Source organism: Octodon degus, unplaced genomic scaffold, assembly GCF_000260255.1.
Source record: "Octodon degus isolate 3935 unplaced genomic scaffold, OctDeg1.0 scaffold00070, whole genome shotgun sequence".
NCBI lineage: Eukaryota > Metazoa > Chordata > Mammalia > Rodentia > Octodontidae > Octodon > Octodon degus.
In genome coordinates this window covers 8944955-8960989 of record NW_004524646.1, presented here as the reverse complement: position 1 = coordinate 8960989, position 16035 = coordinate 8944955, and the positions used below count along the sequence as shown (strand labels likewise).

At 41.5% G+C, this 16035-nt stretch overlaps 1 protein-coding gene across 1 annotated transcript in view; it reads right to left on the bottom strand.

Moving 5' to 3' along the window:
- The window catches only part of Vrk1 (vaccinia related kinase 1), a 51061-nt gene that overhangs the window by 22972 nt on the left and 12054 nt on the right, over nucleotides 1-16035 (bottom strand). The window contains exons 5-10 of the mRNA XM_023719637.1: nucleotides 12957-13065; nucleotides 12739-12831; nucleotides 10486-10618; nucleotides 9372-9492; nucleotides 9034-9092; nucleotides 5704-5882 (exon numbers count right to left, since the gene is read on the bottom strand). Coding sequence (XP_023575405.1) covers nucleotides 5704-5882; nucleotides 9034-9092; nucleotides 9372-9492; nucleotides 10486-10618; nucleotides 12739-12831; nucleotides 12957-13065 — 694 coding nt within the window. The remainder of the gene's footprint in view (nucleotides 1-5703; nucleotides 5883-9033; nucleotides 9093-9371; nucleotides 9493-10485; nucleotides 10619-12738; nucleotides 12832-12956; nucleotides 13066-16035) is intronic.

Sequence of the window (16035 nt, the reverse complement as noted above, 5' to 3'; positions counted from 1 at the left end):
GACCCACAGCACTGAGGCCCCGCCTCCTACTCCCAGGGACCCACAGCACTGAGGCCCCGCCTCCCATTCCCAGTGACCCACAGCACTGAGGCCCCGCCTCAGACTGGCATTCAGGCTGACTCTCTCATGGATACAGTACCCCACAACCCATGACCTCCTCAAGCCCATCTGAGTACATGTGACTTCCAGGGACTTTTCAGATCTAAATCACAAGACTATTAGCAGAAAGCAGAAATGGCAAGTATGTATGATCTCTGAAAGAACATCTAAATAAAGTGAGTACATCATAGTCATGGAAGAGAATATTTTAAAGGTGTCAATTCTGCAATTTCAATCAAAGTCTCATAAGTATTTTTGTGGAAATCAATAATCTGCTTCTAAAATTTACATGGAAATGAAAAGAGGCCATTAACAGAAGTAACCTCCTTTTTGAGGGAGGCAGTATTTGCAATTAATCCCAATAAGCACTGAATTACTTATTTTTTATGTTGATACAGAGGTTCAATAAGCTGCTCAAGAAGGCCTCCAACTTTAGATTTTCTTACCTAAACCTTAGAATAGCTGAGATTACAAGTGTGCACTCTAAACCCAGCACAACACAAGCCTAAAAACAAAGCTGGAGACTTAAAACTACAGATACATTAATGAAGCAAGTAATATGGTACTGACAAAGTACATCAACACACAGAGCAGGCTGTGCAGAAGCAGACCTAACACGTGGCTCTCAGAACCTGCTGTGGACTCCGGGGACACGACAGCCTTTTCAGTAAATGGCTCAGATCAGCTAGATGTTCACCAAGGGGAACAAATACTGACTCACATCATGCACAGAATCAACTTCTGCTAAATTTTAGGTCTAATTGTGATAAAATTTCTTGATGATAACTTCACAGCTTCATGATCCCTAAGGTAGACAAAGTTTCCCTAAATAGAACACAAAAAGCAGGAACCACAAACAGAACGACTGGTGAGTTAGGCTTCATTTAAACGAATTTCTATTTATTAAAAGCTGTAAAGAGAGTAAAAAGATGAACCACTGGAGAGGGCATGTGCAGCACACGCAAAGGTATATAAAGTACTAGATTTATTCGATTTATTCTGGTAAATCAAAAAATTCACATTTTCCTAAAAAAAAAGAGAAAATAAAAGCACTTCAGGCACACTAAAAAGATAATTAAGGCCAATCTGCATTCAAAAAGGTACTCAAAATCAATATACTTCAATGAGATCAAATAAAAACCCTAAAAAATCAGAGCAACCCATTAAATAGATAAAAGTAAATATAATGCAATAGCTAGTGTCAGAGAGTAACTGAAATTCCCATGAAGTGCTGGTGTGAACATAAATTGAGACAGCAGGGGCTTTGCTGGTTGGCTCAGTTGTGTAGATCACCACTTGGGCAAATGAAGTCAGGTGCATAATAGGGCGGTTCGATTCCCAGTTAGAGAAGCTGTGCAAGACATGTCCTTATGGCACCCGGAAGTGGGGGGAAAAATATATATATATATCTTCAAATTTTGGGCTGGCCAAATAGCTCAGCAGATTAAAGCACTTGCAAGCAGGAGCAGGGGCCAGGGGTTCGATCCCCCAGGCTGCTGTGCAAGCCCCATCCCAGGGGTGCACTGAGACAGCAATTGAGACTGCGTGAAGTGACACATGCCTGTAATCCCAGCTCTTGGGAGGCTGTAAACAGGTGGATCACTATGAGTCCAATCTAGTAGCGACACCCTGAACACCCTGTAGACCCTTCCCTAAAATACAAAAAAAAAAGGAGAGAGAGACAGCAAACTTGGAAAACTGGTTACTGCCTACTAAAGCTGAACATCATCCATGTCCTATACCCTATACCTCAGCAATGTCACTACATATACCAAATCTGAAATAAATGTTTCTCAAAAGAAATCATAACATCCTTAATATTATTATAATTGTCTAAAAGTAGAAATAATTCAAGTGTCTATCAATACAACAGATAACTAAATTACAAACATAGTCAAAATGTAGTACTATATAGCAAATACAAAAAAGTTTCTATGTAAATCATAGAAACTCAAAATAAAACTGAATGTAAAAACCTGAAGACTACATAGTCACTCCTATACTTTTTTTCCTACATATTTTTTAAATGGCAAAACTAATTCCGGCCTTTTGGCATAATTTCTTCAATATTTTGCCCTTATTCTTTTACTTTGGAATTTAATAATAAATATCATTCACAATAAAAAAAAAAAAACCTAATTCCAGTAATTATCCGTATCTTGATCTGGGTGACGTCTAAATGCATATGTTCACTCTGTAAAGTTCAAATTCCACACTTAGTTGTGCATTTTTCTGTGTATATGTAAAAGCTCATGCAAAAATTTATGAGGAGTGCTGGAGAGATAGCTCAGTGGTCTAAATGCCTGCCTGGCAAGTGCAAGGACCAGGGTTCAATCCCCAGTACTGCATGCTGTGCCAGCCCCATGCTGTGCCGGCAACTGAAACCGGGAGTGGTGGTACATTCCTGTAATCCTAGCACAGGGAGGCTGAGACAGGAGAGTTGCCTGAGTCTGAGCTGCATAGCAAGACCCTGTACCAAATACATAAATACGTGAAAGATTTTTTTCATTTAAAAAAAATTATGAGGAAAAGACCTACTTGACAAAATAAGGTTCCAAATAAAGAAATCAAAATGGATCCATCTGAAAATATTAGTAAACACCACAAAAACACAGTGCTATAAATCAAGCTGTTAGAAAACAGAAATATACAATCCACTTGGACACTCTAAATGTGTACAATGAACACGCAGTCTCTCTCTACTACAATTTCATGTCAACACTGGTGGACAGGTTTTCTCCCAAATCAGAGCACGTATCTGAGGAGAGCCTACTGAAACTGCGGGCTGCATGGGCTAAACACTGTGTGAGAAGCCATCACCTGGGAAGAGACAGGGCAAAAGGAGCCAGAGCAACAGCGGCCCTCTGTCCTTCAACTCCCTGCACCCTGTTCTAGGCTGACGCCAGCACAGATTTACGCAACAATGGCTGATGATTTTTCAGAGAAACTAGAAAGACCAATTAACCTAACTAAAAAATGAGATTTAAAAACTAAATATAATAAGCTGGAGGGAAAGAAGGGCACGGCCACATCACTCACAGGGATAACAAACACTGCCAAAGTGAAAAGCCAAAAGGCAAAAGGCAGGGCCGAGCTCTAGAGCTACTGGATGAATCCCTGGGGATGAGGCTGCAGTGACTCCAATCAACAGTGCTTTCTGTTGAGTTGGACAGGCAACTTAATCAAAACCGTAGAAGAAAATGGCTAATGGAGGTATTAATGTCCTTTTAACTCACTGAGCTCCTTCCAGTAAATTAAGCTGCTCCTAGCCTGGAAGGGCTACAGAGGAATTCTTTAAGGATGGGACGAGTTATTGATCTTTGTAGCCCCAGGGACTAAGTCAAGACCAGGTACATAAATCGAGCCTTATACAATAACTATTGAATGTTGATTTAGGAGTACACACTAAATCCAATAACTATTGCAATGTACTGCCCGTTTCTCATGAAATAGTGTTTAGTGAAAATACAAAGCCAGATTTTCATTATCGATTACAACTAAACAGATTTATATTTGGTCTCTTTCTTCTTCAAGCTTACAATATTCCAAAGTTCTAGTATATGAGTAAAATTCCTTGACCACTGAGTCGAACACATTTCCAAATCAGCAAACTCATTTCATTCAAGTTTCCAAACAGGCTACGCCAGTTACACACACACACACACACACACACACACACACACACACAAAAGAACAAATGCCTTGCTTCATTCCATTGTTAATCAATTCCTATAAATTTAGCATAAAGGACCTCTCTTATGAACCTAACCAGAAATAAACTGAACTAATTAAACCTACTTTTTTCTAAAAGACATCACTGTTAAATACAAAGCACATATACTTTATAATTCAAAGAATTATGAGCAAGGAAAAGGAGCAAACATGCCAATTACAGTGATTCTTGTGTTTCTAAGATTAAGCACCATATTCACTTCTGAGCCTCCTGGTAACCACGGGGAGAAAAGACAACTGAACTACAGAATAAACTGCTGAGCAGGACACAGCATATTGTTTCTGAAACTATATGGGAGCCCCACCTTTTCAATCTATAGAGACCTTCTGTTTTAAATCAAAGCACTTTCAGCGTACTAGGAGAAAAAAGTTTTTTGGCTTAAGAATAAAAGATAAGAAAATCTTAAAGCTAGTATTGTCCAACTATTTCACTTTATAAAGAAAAAGCCGATCACACTAAAAACACATTTCAGTGGCATGGCTCTCATGTAGTTTCATAATCTTACCTAATCTAATCTTAACTTTTGCTAATTTCTTTTTACTATAAAAACAACTATACGTCAGCACTGAGTACGTAAACCCCAGTGAACTAATGAAGCAGACCTCCCAGTAGCTCCACTTGGCATACTCAATTTATTTCACCTTACCTGAAGATTTACTCACACGGGGGATTCAACATGAAATTCCCAGCCTCAGAAGTCACACAAGGACACGAAAAACTGATAAGGTCACAGATGTTAGCTCCGCAGCACCCTGACCTACTCAGGTGAAAAGTCAGCCAACCTGCAGAGACCAAATCTCTGGCACGTAGGTTCAAACCACAGGGGTTTGAAGAAGAAAGGTGTTCTCATTACAACAGAGACCTTTATTTCTCAATCAGTTATGTTTTGGAGAAATGCAGTACAGAAGCTACCTATAATATTAAGGCAGCGAAATCTGTCCTGAGCAACAAAATGCATGTTTTCTGCTGCTATCCTGATGAAAACTCCCAGGCTGCTTCCACTGACCTTCCTCATCTGAAACCTGTAGTCGGCTTTCAGCACACCTGTGGACCACAGACATGGAGCGGAGACTGTGGGACAAACTTGTGAAAGGAAATATGTATTTGCCAAGAAGGTAAATTTCATGATACAACTTTGAAATTCTTGTTTGTTTGTTTTGGTACCGGGAATTGAACTCACAACCTCATGCTTGCCAGGCAGGCATTGTACTACTGAGCTACATCCCACTCCTACTACCTGCTTTGCAAGTTAAAGATTTACAAAAATCATTTAACAGGCTGTTTTTGCTTTTTAAAGATACTTTGCTTATTAAAGCCTTTTCTCCTAGTTTGGAATAGTTCCAAAGAAATCTAGATTTTTACAGAGTAACAATAAAAAGAATCAAAAGAAAACTTTTCTTCTAAGAGTAATTTTTCTTTCCTTTGTAAAAATAGCTAGGGCTGAAGAGATATCTCAGTGGCTTAAGCGCCTGCCTGGCAAGTGCAAGGTCCTGAGTTCAATCCTAGCACCAAAAAAATAAATAACTTTAAAAAGTCAGTTTAAAAAAAAAAGGAAATTTTCAAATGGCAAGCACTTTGACCCTCAGGGGGCACCTGAGAGAAAAGAACATACACCTGCTCATCAAGAGGCCAAAATATCTTCACTACGTGCCAGTACTCCAAGCTAAAATCATTTGAGACACTTAATAACATATTACTACATAAAAGAAGTATACACACATCTATTTTTCTACAACCCTCTATACCAAGTTTGCACTTACACAGCGGTGATAAATATTTAATTGCCAAGCAATCTGTTATTTTCTTCACTGAGCAATTGTTGCAACTATAATCATAAGAAGCTCAAAGCATAATTGAGGAACAAAACTCACCTTTGCTACTGCTTTTGCTTTCAAATTTCCGTTCTCGATAACACCGAGGTCCAGCTTGCTGTCGTCCTTACTTCCTAGAGCTTTCAGTCCTTGCAAAAGAATATCACGGAACTTCTGATAAAGAGGCTTTTCAGTGTAGTCCAGTAATTTCACAGCTTCCATATATTTAGCAATTTCACCTAAAAGTACAACTTAATCACAAATCTGAAACATTTGTCTTACTTCTAGGAAAACAATTCAGGATCTTAGCAAAATTAGAATGCAAGCATGTAGCATATTAAGTTATGAATTTTTGTTCAATCATTTGAATTTGGAACTTGACAGGTAAGTAAAATAAACATCTGAGATACAATATAAAAATCAATTTTGTAACTGTGAGAACCAAAAGCAGAGAATACATACTAAAATTTTTAAATATGCATAAAAATTAACTTTTAGTTTTAAAGCTATAAAAAAATTAAAAGGGCCTGGAAAAAAGATTCTGTACAATTCCGTATATGGTTAGGTTTCTAAATTTCTTTGTAAAAATATGTAAATGCTTAGTTTTACTTTTATAAAATTATCTTTCCTTCATATTCTGTAAGGACTTAAAGTTCAACATACCAATATTTGATGGAAAATACCTGTTCCCTGATATGCCAAAATGTTTGATATTTAGACAGATAGGGTAAACAGAACTGCATATATTGAAGGTTAATAATTAGCTTCTCTTCTGGAGGGTTAACAACCTAAGTTAGCAGATCAAAATTGGAGAAAAGGAAGGGCTGCATGGTCAGCCAACATTTTGGCTCTAGCCTTTCAAGGTCAGTGAAGACTTGGGACATAGGAGAACCTGTACTGTAACAACATGTAACTCAGTTGTGCTCCAAATTTTCTGATCAAGAAGATTATGGAGCCACAGAGGAATGTGTTCGATGATCTAAAGTGAGCCTGGGAAGAGTCACATAGAGAAAAAAAACATTTTTTCAGGCTTTCACAGAGAGCAAATTGGTCAAGCAATGGCCGTGACTCATCCTCATGTCTGACACTGACAAAAGGATGTACAAAGGGCAGTACAGGGCTACAGGATAAATCCTGAGAGTACTTGGCTGACCTTATCAGATACAAAAGTTCCATTTCTTGGCATATAGGTCTTGCTATATCTTGGTCTTAACCATCCAGCAAAAAAGTATAAAAACAAGGTATGTAAAGTAAATCCGTATTAATACGATGAGCTGTAAAAGGCTCAAGTCAATAACTTCTGAGGATAACCCACTAATATTATAGACTGCTAGACACTGTTAGATTGTTTAGTTGAATTCAAACACCTATAGTATTTAGATGCCAATAGACTATTCACCTCTGACAGGACAAAAGGAAACATGATTTTGTATTTATATATACAAAATAGGATAAATTTACAGCTACTTTCACTTAATTCAAAGAGAAGAAAGAGTATACTAACAGTGTTTGGACAGAATATCCTGTCTGATTCTTGTACTATGGATAACCACTAAGAAGATAACAATGTACAGTGTAATGATTATCAAAACTGTCCTATTAATCAGCTGTGAAACTGTCTCATTCATATTTATTTCTCAATAAAAATTTTTTTTAAATAAAAATTAAAAATAAAAAAGATTCTGGAAGTGAAATGCCCTTAAATACATTGTGTATCGTGGCCAGTATTTTGGGGACAGAGCAGCTAAGAGTTCTGTAGTATCATTTTTTAAAAAAGAGAAGAGACTGAGAAAGAACTAAGGTCCTGTTATTCCAAAGAAAAGAAAAACTGGCTTCTGGAGGATAAACTGGCTACTGTGCACTGAGCAGGACCACACCCCGCCTGGGGGGATCCCACCCATCCGGAGCAGCCCTCCTCCACCAGCAAAAGCCCAGCGCTGGGCCAACAAACACAACCAGCTCTTCCCTCTGACCTCCGGACATACAGTCACTGCCATATAACTGCCATATACAGATCCCAATGCAAACTCGAACCTAACTCCAAACCCTGCTCCGAGGTCTCCCTGCGACAGCAGTTACTGAGACGCTCATCCTTCTCCCTCAAGCCCAAGTCTCAGTCCCTCCTGCTTGGACCTTCTCGTCTTCCCACCCCACACCCACTACACCAAAACAACTTGTCCTTGCCACACACATGCAGCACGCACATGCTCAGTAATTTAAATATCTAAGCCCTCACTATGTGCCAGCCACTATTCTAGACACTTGGGATACAGCAGGAAAAAAATCCTAACTTTCCATTGTATTAATCCAATAGACAGGATCTACAAAAGCCCTCAACAGCATCACTGTATCAGGCACAATACTGAAAACTTTCCCTCTGTGAGAGGCAAAGGGCAGAACTGTCCACCTCACCACTTCTACCCAAGGCCCTCGGATGCCGCATCCCTCGGACCCATGCAGCGGGGGCCCATGGCGAATACTCTTCTTCTCCAGACTCCCACCCAGCTGCCGCCTCCCTGCACTCCCACAGCTGTGCCCTCCGAGAGGCTGGCCTGGCCACGCTATGTAAACCCTCAGGCCTCTCCCCCACTTCATTCCCTCGCCCATCTCCACGGCCCCCGGCCCCATTCCCTGGGTACTTACTGTGTATGGCAGTAACGAGCCGATGCTGCAAGTCTGACTCATTTCCCCCATCACTCCCCACCAGCCCGTCAGCTTCATGAGGGTAGGGGCTCTGATTTTCCTTCACAGATGTACGCCTAGGGCCATGACAGGCCTCAGGCCACAGTCCAGCCTTAGTGAACACCAGCAGAACACACGCCTGAAACCTGCTTCCTATTCTAAAAGTACTAACAACTGAAAGAGGTTTAAACATTCATTTAAAAAAAGGCCCGGGAGATAGCTCAGCAGGCACAGGAGTCTGCGTGGCAAGCGCAAGGTCCAGAGCTTGATCCCTGGTACCACAACAAAAAACAACAACAAAGAAAAACTCAATTCACAATTCATCTTTGAAAAGGTATGTGTTTTTAATAAGAATACACTAACTATGCTTTAAAATGCATAGGCTCTTACATTAAAGGGACTTTCATAGACATCAAATCTTTTTCCGCCCAGAAAATAAAATCCCTATAAACATTTTTAAAAGTTATGCTTGGGCTGGCGAGACAGCTCAGCAAACTAAGCACCTGCTTAGGCAACCATAGGGACCAGGATTCGATCCCTGGCACCACACACCACACTGGCCCCATCCCCAACTGGCCAGCGAGACCGGGCTATGGTAATCCCAGCACTGAAGAGGCTGAAAACAGGAGGATCACTACGAATTCAAGCTGCAAAGTGAGACCCTGTAACAAATACATTAAAAACAAACAAAAAAAAAGTTATTCTTACCTGGCTTGTTTTTCTCAGGAAAACATCTTTCCATCAAACTTGCAATATTGTCTCTGTATCTGTTAAAATATTAAGCGAGTCACTCAAAGCTTGACATTATAGGGCATCAATATTTAGAAACAATGAGTGGGACATTAGGTAACACTGCATTACATCAAAGTGAGCTTACAGACATTCTCCCAAACCAGCAGGAGCAGCAGGCCAAGAACCCTGCTGCGGAGCAAGGACTTCCTCCCCTCCATCCACGTCAGCACCACTTAAAATGACATTCCACAAGCGCTGACTGAACACGTCTGCCTCTTGTGAGTGCACTAAAAGTAACTTAAGTTGTCCTTTACCTAATTTTGCAATCTCTAACATAGTTTGGATCCTTCAAATTGTCCTCCCAAGGAAGATGGCCACTAAGCCACTGGATCATGCAGTAGCCGAGGATTTCCAAATCACCGCGTCGTGACGGGGCTGCAAGCACAGAGCGAGGAAAGTCGGCACGCTAGCGTGACCTGTAAGGTACCATCTCAAGCACTCACAAGACAACTGCGCGGTCCGCTTTCCATTACAGCTGGAGCCATATAACAAAAGCACGAACACTGGGTAGCACAAACTATTTTATTTCCAATAATGTACTTTAAAATTTAAACTGGTAAACTTTAAGATTTGAAACTCAATCAGTTTAGGAAATAAATCAAAGGGGCCAGGGAGATGGCTCTGGAGAAGAAGCGTTTGCCTGGCAAGCGCAAGGGCCTCAGTTCAATCCCTGGTTCCACCCAAAAAAAAAAAAAAGAAAGAAAGAAAGAAATTAAAAAACCATGACACATTTAATACTGCCTTTAGAAAACATGAAGCAGGCGGGGGAGATGGCTCAGTAGAAGAAGCGCTTCCTTGGCAAGTGCAAGGGCCTGAGTTCAATCCCCAGTTCCACCAAAAGAAAAAGAAAACATGAAGATATTAAAAGTTACAGACTACGAAAAGGACCATAGAACTGGGTGTTTCAAATCCTCAATAGTTTCAGTACAGAAAAAAAAAAAAAAAAAGACATGGCTGATTAAGAAGCTATCATAATAGGTGACAAACCAAAAGCTTCCTATTATATGTACCTATACAAGACACAAGACTCTAAGACACACACACACACACACCCCTAACCAACACTGAGGTAAGCTATGTGAGCCCCAAAGAAGCCTCACTGCAGTGGAACAACAAACCTCCTTGCTATAACCCTCCTGGTCATCTTTGTTTTTGTTTTTTATATGCTTCTTGGTCATCTTTGAAGGACAAGAGAATGAAGAGGAAAGAAAACAACAAACACACAAGGCCTGGAGTTTAACCTCTGCCCTCTTTTACCATCCTACTTTGACTCTTCTGATTGTTACCTCTATTTACACATAATTAGGATGATACAGGAATTCTGCTGAAATCATGAGCAGTGTAGTCACTGCAGTGTGGACAACGTACCCACGCCACGGTGTGCGTCAATGCTGGTGAATTCAATAGTGCCATCGTGACATCTCTTGGGATCTTCTTTATATTCTCTATGAACTCCTTCCGGGCAGTATCGATAAGCAAGGCCATAATCTACCAAATACACCTATAATGTCCAGGCATCAAGGCAAATTAAAAGTGAAATCACTGCACATATACTACTTTGAAACAGAAATAAAGTAATGGCATCAGAGAGTTGATTCGCCGCCTACCAACACAAATCACAGTGCACCAAACAAGTCAGATCTAAAATGCCCACAAAAGCAAATATTCGATTCTGCAACTGACTGTGTTTCCAAAGAATGTGTCCTTCTTCTGTACCTGCTCTCATTTGCTTCTTCCCTTCCTTCTCCTTGTAGTGCTCGTGACTAGACCCATGGCAAGCTCTGCACCTCTGAGCTACACACTCAGCCCTGGATTCTTTTTTTTTTTTTTTTTTTTTTTTTTTTTTTGGTGGAACCAGGGATTGAACTCAGGCCCTTGCGCTTGCCAGGGAAGTGCTTATTCCACTGAGCCATCTCCCCGGCCCCTTTATTTTTAATAAAGGTGTTAAATGTTCATGTTGCTATAGGCCAGACAGTATCACTTAACTTTATATACTTCTCCAGGCAAGTATGTGCTAAACTTGTAATTAGTATTTTCTCCTCAATGTGAGCAAGACCTTTAAATCCTACACTTTTTTATAGTTTAAAACAAAACTGAAAAAAAAAAAATTAAGCAGAAAGCAAAGCATCAGTACAAGTTATAATACAACTGACACCTTCTACAAAGGAAAGCACTGCACAGAAGAATGCCAACGCAGGTAATATATGATATAATTGTTCTATTCTTGTTTCTTCAATTGTAAAATAATTGAATGCCAAATTACTTCATAAAAATATTGCAAAGATTGTAATAATGATTGGAAGAACTTTTAAATGAAGCCCTTCTCTACTTGTGAATACTACATGTTAACTTCAACTCTTCAAAATAAAGGCTAAATTTGAATACTACACATTCACGCATCTGTCAGCACACAAAAGTGGGCCGATTAATCCACAACACTGTGTGCTCTCTTCTATTTCACAGCCACCTGCTGTATGCATGTGGGTGCAGGAGGGAAGTGTAAATCCATCCAAAGCAAATGCCTAGAAAGGTAAGAGCTGCAAAATAGTTCTATCTAAACCAAAGCAGCATGTTTTAATCCTGTGCAAACAGATGTGAGTGTGTTCCAGCTTCTTGGATGCATTTTGTTTTTAATAGAGAAACACCTGAAACAAGATGACTGGGAAAAACAGAGATGAGTCCTGCGATTGCCCAAGACCTGTCCATCAGCACTGCATAAAGCAACTTCTCTTCCATAAACTGTCCCCTCCTCCAGACCTCCATGTGCACGCAACCGACAGGAGAGGAATAAACAATCGTAAGAGACGACAGGAAAGAGATGGAGAACTGAACAGTGGAAAAGGTAGGTCAGAGGGGAAGGGAAGGGACATACGAGGACAGCAATAATCAAAGCAGCCAACACACTTAAAATAAATCTCCCTTTGGATAAGATCAAGTAAGAAGCAGGACTATACATTCATTGCCACAGTCCAACCATAAGCCATTTGCTTTTATCAAAACCATAAAAGTTACAAGAAAATCATACAGATCTGTCTACTCCAGCGAAACCAACCCAATAAAATAAAATAGCCTCTGCTTTTCTTGTTCCCTTAAACAAAGTAAAATTTACAAAAGGAATGTAATAAAGTAAAAAACGCACATTTGAATTCCAAACACTAAGGGTACACAAATTTAGACAGCTCAGATATTTCTGTAAACCAATTGATTTGAATAATCAACATGTTAAAGACCAAATTTTCCAAGTAACAGAACACTTACATTTGATGGATTTCTTGAACAAAGGAAATAAAAAAAGTGACAAAGCAGACAGGCAAACATAATTCATTGGTGCACTATATAATTTTAAGCTTCCACCCCCAAATAGCTATTTGAAATTCATTTTGTATCACAAGCACTTCTTCTGAATATTATTTAGGGCAAAATAGCCAACTTGATAAGGTGCCAACAAACTGCATCAAAAATGTGGAATGTTAACTAGATAAAAGTGTCAAGAAGAAATATTATTATTACTGTATCTACTTTGAAAAGTAAAACTTCTGACTGGGTTCAAGAGTTCAACACAACCATATCTATTTTCAAATGACATGCTTTAAAGAGCAGAAACTGAAGCTGCAAGACTACCTGGTCAGGGTTCTTGTAGCTCAGAAGAAGATTCGAGGCCTTGATGTCCCCGTGCACGTACTCGTGCTCGTGGATGTACTCCAGGATATCCAGCTACAAAGCAGCAAGAACAGAATTATTGCAGTACCCCGCACCAGCCAGCAGAGGACTGAGCTCCAACACAGGCTGCCTTGACCAAAAACAGTATTTAAAAGATAAGAAGAATGTAGCTCACATACAATTCTCAAGCTTAGCTGCAAGACAGCTTTCCGAGAAAACCTTTTGGCATTTGCTTCATATATTTTCTGAAGGTCACTCCCAAAGCGATCCATTATCATAAACCTGTAACTGAAAACAAGGAAAGTCAATGAAAACAATGTAACTCAGGAAAACCTACTCTGAGTATACTCCTTCCAAAATTATTTCAAGGGAGAGGGGTAGAGGGAGAGAGAGAAAGAGGGAGAGGGTTGATGGGAGCTGGACAGGGAGGGGGAGGGGGAGAGGGGAAAGAGGGGGAGGGGGAGGGAGGGGAGAGGGATTTCAGATGATTTCTTCCAACCAGAATCATCAAGAATTCTGTGCTTTCCTGTGCATGCTTTTAGCTATTAAGCCTCCTCCTGGTCTCAGCTAGTTACAGTAGGCAATAGTCAATGTTAAGTTAATGCCAACAAAGAGAATCCTAAAGATTCATCTCTGATAAAAAATAAACCTGAATACAAAAGAGAGCACTTCTCTAGTAGTAAAAGCTGACATATTTCTACATATTAGCTTCCTTCCTGTGAGTAAGCTTCTCAATTTTTAAGGCACAATTCAGCAGAATGAACATTCCAATAAAAATGAGGACTGTCAAGAGATGCTAAATAGCTAAACTCAACAAAACCAATTAAAAAATATATAAGCATGGGTGGTGCACTAAATATTTAATGGCCACGATTAGGGGACGAAGAAACACCCCAGAAAACTGTTAAGGTTTATGTTTGCCACAAACTAGCTACATCACCTTGGCCAAGTTGTACAACTCCCTCAGGCCACAACTGCCACACCAGTAAATGTAGGGGTGACGACCCCCTTTATATACTCTTTCCCAGCTCTTAAACTCAAGATTCTGATGTATTGAGAAGCACTATGCCCATAATGCAAGCCCTGGGGAGGCTGAGGCAGGAGGATCACTGAGTTTAAGGCCAGCCTGTGCTACAGAGTTGAAGGCCAGTCTAAACTGCACAGTGAGATCCCAGTGCTGGGGAACGAGCTGCGTAGTGAGATCCTGTACCAAATACTTAAAAAAACAAAACAAAACAACTGCATAGTGAGACCCTGTCTCAAAACAAAAATAATCGGGCTGGTGAGATGGCTCAGTGGTCTAAAGCACCTACTTAGAACAAGCTTAGCAAAGCGCAGGGACCGCGGTTCAATCCCCAGCACCACATGCCAACCAGCCCCGCCCCCTGGTGGGCTGAGCTGGCCACACACACAAAAATAAATAAAATTAAAAAAAATAATAATAATCAAAGATGACAAAAACCAAGACTATGCTGAAAACGTGTAAGATACCTTCCAGTGGGATGGACACTACAGTGTGCACTCAGGAGCACTGCCGCAGCCAGCACTTCCGGAGCGCATGCCAAGGACACAGCACCCCAAGGACTGACACGGCCACGCCCGTGTGCTTCCACCTGTAGCCCCTGCCCTATTCCTCAGCAGCGGAACACTGCAAGGGACTTGTCCTCTAGCAAATGGTGGAGCTGGAGCTATGCTTTTAACCAGCGAGCTACATGTGCTGAGTATCAGTAGAACACAAAAAATCCCAGCACCAGCAAGATAGCTCAGCCGACTAAAGCGCCTAGTTAGTCAAGTGCACGGAGTGGGATTCAATCCCTGGCACCACATATGGTGCTGGCCACTCCCCAGGGGGTGAGCTGGCCACTGAGACCAGGCATGGTGGTGCACACACGCCTGTAATCTCAGCGCTGGGGAGGCTGAAAACAAGAGGATCATTACAAGTCCCAGCTGCTTGGTGAGACACTATACCACATACGTTTAGAAGAAGATAATTAGGACCCTTTTCTCTTGCTTACATGGCCAAACTATCTTCCCATCCCAAGATTCTTTTCTTTATAAGGATTTCAGAGTAGCTGACCAGAGGAAGCAAACATGCAGGAAACAGAGGTCAGTTACATGCCAGCTTGGGAGATTTTTGACTCTTGGATGTCCTAGAAATTGAGAGGATACTGTTAGCCTAGTTGAGTTGGAGAAAACCCTCTCACTTCGATGCATGGCGGACAGCCCTCAAGTGTGCCAAAGAATGAGTGGGACTCCACACAGGAAAGCTGGTAGCAAACTTGAAGAGGTGAGTTCGGGTAGCACATCAATTAGAGGACTTCTGGCTGTGAGTCCACGGAAGCTGTAAGCAGCACCTGCAGCAGTCAGCTGCAGCCCAGGCCCCTTGCCCAGCACTCAGCCCTCCTCCTGTCTGCCTTCCTGGGGGCGCTGCTTCCTTTCAGAGTCCACCCACCATGGCTGTCTGTGTGTGCGCCTCGTGTGCAGGTGTACCGCGGCCCCCACATCACTTCCAGTCCGGGTGAGGGCGGCTGCCCTAGGGCACCACAGCACACTTCCCCCCATGTTTTCTGGGTAGAATCTGATCAGTGCTCATAAACCAGTCACTGGCAGGAGCACAGCAGTCATGGTACCGTGCAGAAGAGGGTAGGCAGCCATCCCACAGGGAGCCACCGAAAGTGGGGCAGTGTTTGGGTGGCAGCCAGCGCTGCCTGCCTAGGACCCACTCCTCTCTGGGGCAGCAGAAGGACTCAGGTTTGCTGTGAGCTGAGCGGACCCTGAGAAAGCGGTGCTCAGAAGGCTGAGCTGAGGCGCCTTGCGTGGCACTGGGAGAACCCCAGAGGCAGCTGATGTGCAAGACCGCGCCACAGGTGGCACCCTCACCCCCAAGGGATGCTCTTACCCCTCCACCTGGGTATGCTGTGGACTCGGGTGGAGCGGTCCCTTGGAAGGTCATGTGGGAGGTGCTGATTCAGTGTTTAGGTTGTGGGAGGTGCTGATTCAGTGTTTAGGTTGAGGCCCCAAGAATAATCAGAATTTTCCAAAGTCAAGAAACGGGCATTGTTCTTATAGCTTTCCCCTTCAAAAATTTCCTACTTTTCACTCTTTGAATTTTTATGTAACTTATATATAATTTATATATTATCACTTAGAACAGCGTTAGAACTTAGAACAGTATAAATGTAAACTTTTTTTTTTTTTTTGCAGAACCGGGGATTGAACTCAGGCCCTTATGCTTGCCAGGGAAGCGCTTATTCCACT